Source organism: Oculina patagonica, chromosome 1, assembly GCF_052425735.1.
Source record: "Oculina patagonica isolate OP01 chromosome 1, crgOcupat, whole genome shotgun sequence".
NCBI classification, from domain to species: Eukaryota; Metazoa; Cnidaria; class Anthozoa; order Scleractinia; family Oculinidae; genus Oculina; species Oculina patagonica.
In genome coordinates this window covers 11616071-11628665 of record NC_135758.1, presented here as the reverse complement: position 1 = coordinate 11628665, position 12595 = coordinate 11616071, and the positions used below count along the sequence as shown (strand labels likewise).

The window sequence follows — 12595 nt, the reverse complement described above, 5'->3', positions numbered from 1 at the left end:
ACTCTACACAGGCCAGAAAAAAATTAAAGTTTTTAATATTATCAATGATTGTCAATACCGGCAGAAGTTTTTGATACTCCAACTTCTCATTAAAAAAGACTAAACTACTGATAACCACAGGTTAGAAAGTGCGGCGTTGGATAGACTGCAAAAGATGTCTTGTGAGGGGCTTGAAAGAAGAGGTTTGGGGCCATGGGAAGTGGAGGTACTCAAGTGAGTTTGCACACTTGAGATTGGACCAGAAGCAAGATCCAAGCATATATTTCTATTGCAAACACTAAATTGGCAATATCTTAAAAAGGAGCATGAAGATTACTCACAGTGGATTTTTTTTTCTAAAATATCAAACAACGTGAAATTTTAAGCTATTTTCCATTTTGGGTTAAAATTACAGCAAGATTTCCCGTGTGTAAGCGCAGTTACGCCAACACAAACTTATTTTACACTACGCTATACGCTTTTAAAAATGATGTATTTTACACCAAACACCGATGACTCATCATCGCACCACAGGCAAACAATCCTCTGTGTTTGAGGCCGCGTGTCGTAGGTTTCACGAAACGCTATTTGATCTCATAATTTTTTTTTTATGCTCACTGTAATTTGTAACGATTGATCCGGGGGGGGGGGGGTACTCGACATAATTTCGGGTAGGGAGGTGCGGCCCGGCCTTCTAAACCCTGACCCCGTTTAAGACACGAACCTCTGAAATTATGTCGAGTACCCCCCCCCCGGATCAATCGTTACAAATTACAGTTACATCTCGTTCGCTTTTGCTAATGGTAAGCCTCTTTTTGACCTTTATCGCTTACTCCCCGCGGTCATTTTACTTTAAAAGTGTGGACTTCTTAAAGTCAGTTTTCGCGGAAAACTTGACTTTGTGAGTGCAAAAATAAACCTTCCGCTTACATGATGGACAGGTTACTATGTGAAACTCAAAGACGTTGGAAAGTCATCCGAACTGATCTAATACTATCTAAAACGTAGTGTACGCTTTCAGTTTCCATACATCATGTCATGCCTAGAATTTTGAGTATTGCATATCGGAAGTAATTTGGATTGGACAGTTAATAGCACTGTCAATTTACCCTAATAAAAGAACAGAGGACTCATTTAGTCTATTGCACTGCGTAGGTGTTTCTGTTCCAGACAATTTTTTTTCGTTTTCTGTGAAATGATTTACTCGGTAAATCAAAAATAGAGCCTGATCTCAAATGCAAGTTCGACACTCTATATATTCAATATCTAGATGTGTCTTTTGTTATTGTTTAGGTGAGGTTCTTGAGGACTGTGGTCTCAGTTCGACTGCGATTTAACACACATTACGGTAAGTACACAACGTATGTTTCCAAACTTGTTACGATATATGTGGAGATAATTTAAAGGGTACACAGGGTTTTCGAGATAAATTCAAGGTAGCAGATTTTGTAAAAAAGTAGACTGTTCACAACCTTCTGTTTTCTTGTATTTTTGTTCGATCGGTGAACATGGAATGGTGTGGCAAGTGGCAAGTGCAAAAGGTGCCAGCTTCTAGAGGGTCTTGGTGTATGCTCCCCTGAAAAAATATTAATAAAATATATATTTGTGAAATGCTGTTTCCAGCGTTTCAAAGACCGAAGAAACAGTTTTCAAGGCAAGGTTGGCGTTTTGGAAGAATAAAATACTTTAAATTCCTTGCAATACTTTAAGAAATATTATAACGTAACACTTTGGGAAAGGGGACAGGTCATAGTCCTTGACTGTCACGTCTTGAAAAATTACGTAATCTGCATACTTCTTGTTAATTTCTATGACATAGACTTCATGGATATAGTCATGCGAAATATGTGCATGGCCGTGCATTTTCACTTGGCCTTACCTTGTTTGTTCTTGGCTTTCGGCTTAAAACAAATACTTGCTCTGTCTATTTCATTACACCTTTAAAAAATGACTCAACATATCTTTTTCGATTTCTCATTAGTTCTGTCCGAGCTTGAATGATATCGAAATGGTCATTTCAGTTTTCTTCCAGCGAAAAAGGGTTAAAATGCAATCTCGGGGTTAAAATACGCGACCTGGAGAATGAACGTCTAAGTTTAATCACTGCTCTACGCCTCCTGCACGAAGAACTAAACACAAATGATTCTGGAAAAAAGGAACATCCAGCGAACTCGATTCAACCAGAGTGGCAAGATGTACCATATTCCAAAACAACTAAATCAAAGACTCAAATCCCAAAGGAGCGTGCACCCTCAAGCTCAACGCGAGAAGCTACCAAACCCAGCAAAAATACCAAAAAACAGCCTTCGGAACCCCAACCAGAGAGATCTTCAATAACTAACTCCGCTGTCATTATCGGTGACTCAATCATCAAACATCTACAAGGCTATAAGATGAAGAAGAGAGCCGGCTGTAATGTCTTTATTAGATCGTTTCCTGGTGCTCAGACAGCTGACATTGCTGACTACATAAAACCAACAGTTCGAAACAAACCTAAATCGATCATCATTCACACAGGCACAAACGACATTCAGACCAAATCTCCACAACAAGTTGCCGACTCCCTCGTCGACATAGCACAAAACATCAATCACGACCATCCACACATTGAAATAGCCTTTTCACAAATAATAAACAGATCCGATGACGCAAATCTCAACCCGAAGATTGCTGATGCAAACAAACGCCTACAAAAGTTCTGCGCTCAACGAGGCTGGGGCTGGATCTCCAATGATAACATTGATGAAAGCCACCTAAACAGAAGCGGACTTCACCTAAACATGTCGGGAACCAAACAGCTGGCCACGAACATGCTGAAATATCTTTCTCGCCAAAATTGATCGCCTATGGCTACTACTCCGTTATTAGGTGAGACTCCTACTAATAAGTATATTGATAAAGGTGCAAATTCTCCTGCCGAAATTAATTCCAAAACAAGTCCTCACCCTCTTCATGAAATTAATAAGTTAAAAGGTTTCAAAATAGCTAGCCTGAACATCACAAGTCTCATAAAACATATCGACGAGCTTAAAATGTTAATGGAGAACAACTCCCTTGACATACTTGCAATTAATGAAACAAGACTTGATGAATCGATCAATGACAATGAAGTAGCACTACCAGGCTATAGCATAATACGTAAAGATCGCAACCGTCAAGGAGGCGGTGTAGCTATGTATATTAAAGAAAACATTGCTTTTGTCGAGAGGGAAGATCTTGGATGTGTACACCTGGAGTCACTAACCATCGAAATCTCAGCTAAATTTACCCAGCCATTTTGTGTTAGCACATGGTACCGACCTCCAGGATCTGACCTCGACCTCTTCGACAAACTTGATGCACTCTTAGCTAAACTAGATAATGTAAATAAGGAATCCGTGATACTTGGTGATTTTAACTGCAACTTATTAGAAGCTAATGCAAGTTTACATACGAAAAGGTTGCTATCACTTTACGATGAATATCAATATAAGCAACTAATTAAACAACCAACCCGCATAACTAAAACATCCAAATCTCTGATTGACCATATAATTACTAACTCGCCTCAACATATATACAAGAGCGGTGTGTGCCATATTTCAATTAGCGACCATAGTCTTATTTATACTGTTCGCCGCTTAGTTTCCCCAAGGGGGCAACCTAGAATAATAGAAAAAAGAAGCTTTAAAAACTTTGATAAAGCCTCATTCTTAAACGATCTAACTGAAGCACCCTGGGACACAATCGAATCTTCTGATGATCCAAACAAAAAATGGTCAATCTTTAATAATATTTTCACCAATATTCTTAATCTGCATGCGCCAGTTAAAGCCAGATATTTGAGAAATAAAGGGGTGCCGTGGCTTAGCTTCGAGCTTAAAAAGCTTATGTTTCATAGGGATGCCTTGAAGAAACGAGCCGTAAAAAATAACTCCCAAGCGAACTGGAACGCTTATCGCAAAGCCAAAAACGAACTAAACAGGAAAATGAAGGAAACTAAACGTGATTACTTCATAAATAAGATAAATGAAAGTTGCAATGATATAAAAAACACCTGGAAAGTCTTAAATGCAGCTATGAGTAAAACATCGAAAGTAATCCGAATTAATAAGCTAAAGGCGAATGAAGATGACATTACTGACCCCAAAGAAATTGCAAATCTGCTCAATAAATATTTTGTAAACATTGGACCATCTCTTGCAGAACATCTACCTACTCCTAACCATGATTCCATAGAACTCCATACAGAAAGATCACAATCCTTTAAATTTGAGCAAATAAATTGCAACATAGTTGAAGAAACCATCAGAAAACTCTCAGCAAACAAAGCTACTGGTCTAGACAAGCTCCCGGCATCGATTTTCAAGCTTGCCTGTAATGTTATTTCCACGCCACTCTCCCACATCTTTAATGCCTCAATTTCAAGTGGCATCTTTCCTGATGATTGGAAGGTCGCTAAAGTACTTCCCAAGTATAAGTCTAAAGATAGATGTGATCCAAGTAACTACAGACCAATCTCCATCCTACCAATAGTCTCAAAAATTATCGAAAAAATAATTTTCTCCCAAATTTATAAATATCTAGAAGAAAATAATATTCTCTCAGATCACCAGTCAGGGTTCAGACCATTAAACTCAACACTAACAGCCTTGCTTAAAGATACCATTGTTTGGTTAAAAAATATGGATGAAGGTAAAATTAATGTTGCTGTTTTCCTGGACCTTAAAAAGGCCTTTGACACAGTTGACCATGATATTTTAATTAAAAAAATGCAAAGTTATGGCATAATAGCAAACGAATTAAAATGGTTTAGATCGTATCTAACTAATAGAACGCAATATTGTTATACTAATGGCAACATATCCAACTGTGAAAATATAAAATGTGGAGTCCCTCAAGGCTCTATACTGGGCCCTCTACTTTTCTTACTATACATAAATGATTTGCCTGGTTGCTTAACTTATTCCATTCCAAGTATGTATGCTGATGATACCAGCATAACATCAAGTGGCATCGATACCCATTCTATTGAGCTTAAATTGAATGAAGACCTAAAACAACTAGAAAATTGGCTTGATGCAAATCGCCTCAGTATTAATGTGGTAAAAACTGAATATATGATAATTGGCTCTAGAAAAAGGCTAAATCACGCAAATTTAGACCTAAACCTAAAGATTGGAGATACCAATCTAAAACGAGTTGAAAAAACAGTGTCGCTGGGTGTCACCTTAGATGAAAACCTTACTTGGAAGGAACATGTTTCTAATATTAGTAAAAAAGTTAGCAAGGGCTTAGGTGTCCTAAGGCGAACCCGTGAAATACTCCCTAATGATTCTTTAAATCAAATCTATAAATCAATTATACAACCTCACTTTGATTACTGCTCGCCTGTTTGGCACACATGTGATAAAGGGTTACGGACAAAATTACAAAGACTACAAAATCGAGCAGCAAGAATTATCACTAGGTCTGGCTATGAAGTCAGATCTGCTGATCTAAGAAAGGACCTAGGATGGCAGCCTCTAGAAGATCGCTGGTACCAACAAAAAGTAACAACTATGTACAAAATTGCCAACAATCTGGCACCACACTCGTTGGCACGAAACTTCATTCCAGTTAGAGAGACTCATCACTATGAAACTAGAGGCTGCCATATAAACCTATGTGTTCCAAAACCTAACACAGAGTTCCTTAAAAGGAGCCTCGCCTATAACGGAGTAGTAGCATGGAATGCACTTCCTGTAGAAGTCAAAAAATCGAAAGACCTAAATATTTTTAAGAGAATTGTTAATTATTAATATATATATTTATAGATTCTACACATATTTGAATTCATTATTTATTTTAAATTGTAATTATATTAGAGCACGGATCTCTGGAAGACCATTAACTGATGAATGGGATTCCGTGGGTAAATAAAGTTTTTCTTCTTCTTCTTCTTCTTCTACTATACCCATTGTCAATTGAGATCAGTTAAGCACAGTAGAATACGACCGACCAAGCACGACGTTCTTCAGTAAAAAAGCTGCAATTAATTACATCGTAACTAAGTACCAGACATGTCATGGAAAACAACCATCAGCTGCATCCGACCACCAGTCTCAAACAAATTTTACAAATATTGTCGCTAAATTCACCTCCTAGAAGGAGAGTAAGGGAAGGTCAGAAGCCACCTGCAATTGCCAAATATCAATGAATCGATTTTCTGCGAATTTAAGTTTGATAGAGTTGTCTTCTTGTTAAACTTTCCAGATTCGCTAAAACGACTTATTTACCTTTATCGACTTCAAGTTGATAATCATTAAACAAGGGATTAGCGTAGAGACACGAATGAAAGGTTAGGAGCTGCATGAAACTGAAATTCTTTTACATTGAGTCATGCTATCTTATGCAAGCTTTACCGGTTTGACGCATTCATGTTCACTGTGTTAAAATAACAAAACGGAGACATGGAAAGAAAACAGATGGATATTTCTCTCAAATTTCCAGAGGTACGTAGCTTAAGGATTATTCAGAGAGACAGCGGACCACGTCTGCGTCTTTCAGTTTTCTTTTTTTCGTTCGTCCTACTGTCAATCAGAGGCTCTACGAGCTAACTCGTGAATAAAATGTCATTCTCAAACTCATTAATAAATCATCAAGGTAAAACAAAGAAAATCATAACCGTGAAGGAGGTTTGGATACCTGATCTTAGTTATCATAGATATGTACGATTTTAATTTCTCCGTTTACTCTGTAGTTTTTGTTTTGATTTAGAAGATATATCAAACACTCGAGGCAGTTTTTCATCGGCTATCCAAACACCCCGAAGTTCGTCAAAAATACTCCGCTGCGCGTCGCATTTTCAACTCTCTTCTTGGTGCTTAGAGTTCGCATTGAAACACTGATATATTACGTTCAAGAGTTTTATATAATCGCAGCCAAGACTGAGGATAATTAGGAAAGTAGCTGGTTTTAAACTATTCATTTTCTATTATTTTTCATTTGCATGTGGCTTAAAGAAGAGTCCTCGCTCTATCATGGAAACAGTACAAGACGTTTTAGAAGCCATCCGGATTGGAATACTAGTTGCTTGTTTCCTTTGTAACACCTATCGCGGACTCAAAGCCATCGAATTATGCAAGGAATGCTTGATTATTCTTAATATAGTGGTCGGAAACGAAGATGTACTGGATAAGAATTCGAAATTTGTCGGAGAACTTTTTCACCTGATATACACTGCATTATTCCGAGTGTCATTTGTTATCCATGATTACACAAATGCAGTACAATACGGCAGGAAAATACTTAAAATGCATCGCGAATGTGGTAAAAAAGTAAAGGAGGGCAAGATGAGTATAACACTGGCAAAACTTTTGTTCCATCAAAGTAAATATGAAGAGGCAAAAGAGCTATATGAGAGAGCAATTAACATTGCGAAAGAAACTGGCGACAGAAAAGGAGAAGCCTACGCCTGTCAACAAATTGGCCTTGTGTTTTCTTCCCGTTTCCAATTTGTCAAGGCTGCAGATTATATCAAGGAAGCACTTGCTATCACAACAGAAATTAATGACAGAAAAGGAGAAGCCTGGTGTAATGGAAACCTGGGAGTTTTGTTTCGCTCTCTTGGTCAATACAACAAGGCTAAAGAGTACATCGAGAAAGCGCTAGCGATGAAAATAGAAATTGGTGATACACACGGACAAGCAGCCGATTACGGGAACCTAGGAACTGTGTTTATGTATCTTGGTGAATATGGCAAAGCTGAAGAGTACCTTGAGAAAGCGCTTGCACTTAGCAACGAAAGGGGTGATAGGGTTGAAAAATTAAAAGGAAGATGTTACGGAAACCTAGCAACTGTGTTTCGATCCCGCGGTGAATATGCTAAGACGCAAGAATATATTGAGAAAGCAATAGCGATTCAAATAAAAATTGGTGACAGAACAGGAGAAGCAGCAAGTTACGTAATCCTCGGAATTGTGTTGCGAACTCTTGGTGAATATGTCAGGGCTGAAGAATACCTCAAAAGAGCACTTGTGATCCAAGAAAAAATTGGAGACAGGCAAGTCCAAGCCTCGTGTTATACAAACCTAGGAACTGTCTTTATATTTACTAATGAATATGCCAAGGCTGTGGGGTATATCGAAAAAGCACTCGCGATCAGTAAAGAGATTGGCGACAGGCAAGGAGAGGCAGCAGGCTATGGAAACCTAGGGACTGTGTATGTAAATCTTGGTGAATATACCACGGCAGAAGAATACCTCGAGAAATCACTTGCGATTAGTAGCGATATTGGTGACAAAAAAGGAGCATCGGACGTTTATGGAAACTTAGGAGCCGTGTATCTAAATCGTGGAGAATATGCCAAGGCTGAAGAATGTCTCCTGAAAGCAATTGGAATCAGGTTACAAATTGGTGACAGAGAAGGAGAAGCAGGAAATTATTCAAACCTGGGACAACTCTTTTTATCGATTGGAGAATATGTTAAAGCCGAAGAATGTTTCGAAAAAGCACTAGCGATCCAAAGAGCTATTGGTAACAGACTAGGAGAAGCAACTAACTACGGAAACCTGGGAAGTTTGTCTTTAAAGCTTGATAAATATGCCGAGGCAGTGGAATATCTCGAAAAAGCACTTCAGATCGAAAGAAAAATTGGTGATCAAGGAGGCGAAGCAGCAGTTTATGGAAACTTAGGAGTTTTGTTTATATCAATTGGTGATTATGACAAGGCAAAGAAATATATTGAGAAAGCACTTGCTATCAAAGTGGAAATTGGTGATAGACAAGGAGAGGCATCATGTTATGGAAGACTAGGGACTGTGTTCATGTCTCTTGGAGATTTTGTCAAGGCTGAAGAATGTCTTGAGAAGGCACTTGCTTTCAGCACAAATATTGGATATTGTGAAGAGGAGATTCTTAATCTCTACAATTTGGCGTTCTTGAAGTTAGCACAAGGAAAATTCCACCAAGCATTTTGTTATCTCCTCCCTAGTATTAAAAAGTGCGAAGATTTACATGGTTTCCTTGGAGACAACGATCAGTTTAAGATTTCTTTTACAGAAAAGAACTCTCTTCTCTACAGATCCTTAACTGAGTTGTTTTGTGTCGCAGGATATCCTAATCAAGCCCTTTATGTCCAAGATCTGGCACGTGCCAGAGCTCTTGGAGACTTAATGTCAGCGCAGTACTGTGTTGAAAAACAGTTCTCGGCAAGTCCCCAGTCGTGGATTGGAATTGAAAAGGTAATGAAGAAGGAAAGGAACTCTACTTGTCTGTACATTTCATATTATGGTCAATGTATACGTCTTTGGATCCTCAAACCAAGCGGTGGTATACATTTCATCACAGAAATGGTGAATGAAAATAAGTTTAACAATGGATCAAATTTGGACGACTTTTTAAATATAAGCTTCAGAAGTTTTCGCTCGTTACAGGATAGGCATTGTGAAGATCGATCTCTAAACGGCAGTCAGCCAAGTGCTACAACACCTTTCGACAACAGCCTTCCAGTTTCTCGAGCAGCAAATGATGGCAACGAAAACAAAGAACAGGAACTAAAACTATCTCTGTGTTATAAAATGCTCATCACTCCTGTGGCTGATTTTCTTGAAAATTCTGAAATCATCATTGTTCCTGATAAATCCTTGTATAAAGTTCCATTTGCAGCTTTACTCGATGAAAATGGGAAATATCTCTCAGAGAGTTTCATGATACGCAGCGTCCCTTCTTTGACGACTCTGAAGCTTATCCAGGAGAGTCCAGCAGACTATCACAGTCAGAGTGGCGCACTCATAGTGGGTGATCCTAAGGTTGGTCGGGTGCGTTACAGAGAACGTCTTAAAAACATTTTACGACTGCCTTGTGCAGGAAAGGAAGCAGAGATGATTGGACAACTGCTTGGTGTCGAGCCTTTGCTAGCAGAGCACGCAACTAAGCAGGCGGTACTGCAAAGGATACATTCAGCGAGTCTGATACATTTTGCAGCGCATGGTGATGCCGAAAGAGGAGAAATCGCACTGTCTCCTGTATATACTCCAAACAAAACTCCTCAAGAAGAAGACTACCTATTGACAATGTCTGACATTTCTTGTGTTCAACTTAGAGCTAAGCTTGTCGTACTTAGCTGTTGTCACAGTGGGAAGGGACAGATTCGAGCTGAGGGAGTTGTTGGAATAGCTCGAGCGTTCTTGGGATCCGGTGCACGCTCAGTGTTGGTGGCACTGTGGGCCATAGAGGACACTGCAACGGAGCAGTTCATGAGTCGTTTTTACGAGCACCTTGTTCGCGGGGAAAGTACCAGCGAATGTCTCCACGAGACAATGAAGTGGATGAGAAGTAATGGCTATTCAGACGTAAGACAGTGGGCACCCTTTATGCTGATCGGAGACAACGTGACATTTGAGTTTGGAAAAGAGTAAGTTGTTTAAAAATAAATCAATTTCGATTCTTTCTTTAACAGTAAAAAAAAGTCAAAACCTTGCTTTTTCATTAGCTTCAGTACGGTTTCTTTTGAAAGGTGACGTTTAACCTTAAAAAAAAAATGGATTAATCATTGCTGTTGGGAAGTGTCCTCAACTTTGGTTGTAATTGCTTGTAACTAACAAAACTTCAGTGGTGTTAGCGCAAGCACTTTGTTTCTGTTTAAACCTCTCCTTTTGACAAAGTAACATGACAGTACTAGTCTGGAAACGCAGTTTTGATAGTATAACAATGTACGAGTTAGGTTAAGCAAGGAAAGATAGGTAACCTATTTTCATATTTTTCTGCCTGCCCCCGCCCTGCCCCCCTCAAAGAAAACGAAAAATAAGAACAAATTAAACTCTAATGCATGAAACACTCTAAACAGGGCCTAGGGAGGAGTGGCAAAAACTGACAACACTTTTGTTATGGTTTGTCTCAAGTGAGCTGGTTATAACTAAAATTATTCGAATTCCTTTGTAGGTGCAAGAGCTAAGAAGTAATCTGTGGACCCTTCGAGGCAAACGTCAAGCACAAAGGCCTGTAACGGAAATGACTTGTATGTTTGTATTGTACTATCGCTGCTTCAAAAAAAGATATACCATGATCGTCTGAGCTTTTAATCACGCAAACACAACGTGAAATTAAGGGCAATGCAGTCAAAATAAAGATTTAAACGGTGTACATATCAAGGTTTTGGAACGTTAGTTTTTGGCCTGTGTTAGGAGCCTCTAAGGCCGTTTAGATTTTATATACCACATCATTAGCATAAACCTTATTTGTTAAAATGCTGTTATTTACCTTTGCTTTATCTTAAGTCTTTAAAACACTGTACCCTTCATGTAACGACCAACGAAAACAATAAAAAACTTAATTTAGCAGTTTTTTCTTCAAGTGGTCAAAACTCATTCAGACAGCACATTGCTTTTGCCTGAAATAAGAATCTTTATATCAAGCATGTCTGTGACGTCATCTTTTGAGATTTTGTGTCGGTTTTTCTGTCAAAACGATTGGGACACCAACCCAAGAATATATGCCAAGTCTGGCGAAGAAAAATGCAAAACACGCACGATAAGACTTTATTAAATTGCCCAATTTTCGGCCTAGAGGTCCCGCATTATGTTAGGTGGTACAGTGTCTTGCTGTCCGTTGACTCGCGGCCTTACCGTGCTCCTGAGCGCATTCACGCATCAGGTTCAGCCATCTTATTAGAGCAGAGGGGGTGCATATTTTAAATGTCTCTCAGGTTCTAGATAGCACGAGTTTCAGTGAGTAAAATTATACGCTGTCCATATATGGGTTATCTGCGGCTCTCCGTGCTTTTTAGGTTACCAGAGCAAGGGCGAGGGGAATGGATTTTACAGCGACATAAAATTTTAAAACTTTTACCTAACGGAGAAAAGTTCTTTTGCCCGAAAGTGTAACCACCCAATGGAGTCTGGAAATGACGTGCGGAAATCTTGAAAAACGGGCGGGAATGTCCCAGAGCTCACAACACAGTGGTCAAACGAAAAAAAAAATCCAACGCCCCTTCCGGTTTCATAACAAATACAGAATTCTGTTGTCACTCCCAGTCCAGTCCAGTCCAGTCCAGTCCAGTATGTGCGACAACGGTTGCGTGACTATGTCACAAACCCAAAATGCAACAAGGAGTGACACCTATGGGGTAACGTAGACGCTCAATACTTGGAGTACTGAAGTGAGCCGGCCTGAGGTTGGTAGAGGGTTGGGGTGGGGCGGGGGAGAGGTTGCAGGGTGCTGCGCGCGTTGTAGTTTTATCTAAGCAGGAGCCCGTGTGTGCGGCTCCCGCTGTATTTAAAGCAAACCTGCAAAAATAGTGACCCCAGTGCATTGTTGATACCTCCGCAAAGCGCGATTCGGGCACTTAAAAAATTTCCAACAACATAATCGTAACGCAGTCGCAAACAAAAATAGGGACCTTCATGACGGATTGAGTACGAGTAGTACCGTTACGTTACTAGAGCCCTCGCGCATCCCTGTTGCAACCCAGTTGAAAAGAAGGCTTTTTTGGTTCGAAATTGGTGTGTAGTGTGACAATCGAAAGCATAATTCGTATCTGTACTGAATCTGGCACTCGTACTCCGATCTGAAGGTCCCTAAGGTCACGTACATCGAAGACAACGGCTCGGGCACCTGTGCTGTATCCTAACACTTTCAATCTCTGACAAAGTTCTAT

The 12595-nt window shown here is 39.5% G+C and overlaps 1 protein-coding gene across 1 annotated transcript; it reads left to right on the top strand.

Moving 5' to 3' along the window:
• Positions 1-3011: 3011 nt before the first annotated feature.
• LOC144645035 (uncharacterized) lies at positions 3012-11295 on the top strand. The gene is made up of 3 exons (XM_078504541.1): positions 3012-3341; positions 6963-10354; positions 10882-11295. Exons 1-3 carry the CDS (start codon positions 3012-3014, stop codon positions 10892-10894), a joined length of 3735 nt encoding a protein of 1244 aa, XP_078360667.1. The 3' UTR covers positions 10895-11295.
• The last annotated feature ends 1300 nt before the right edge of the window (positions 11296-12595 follow it).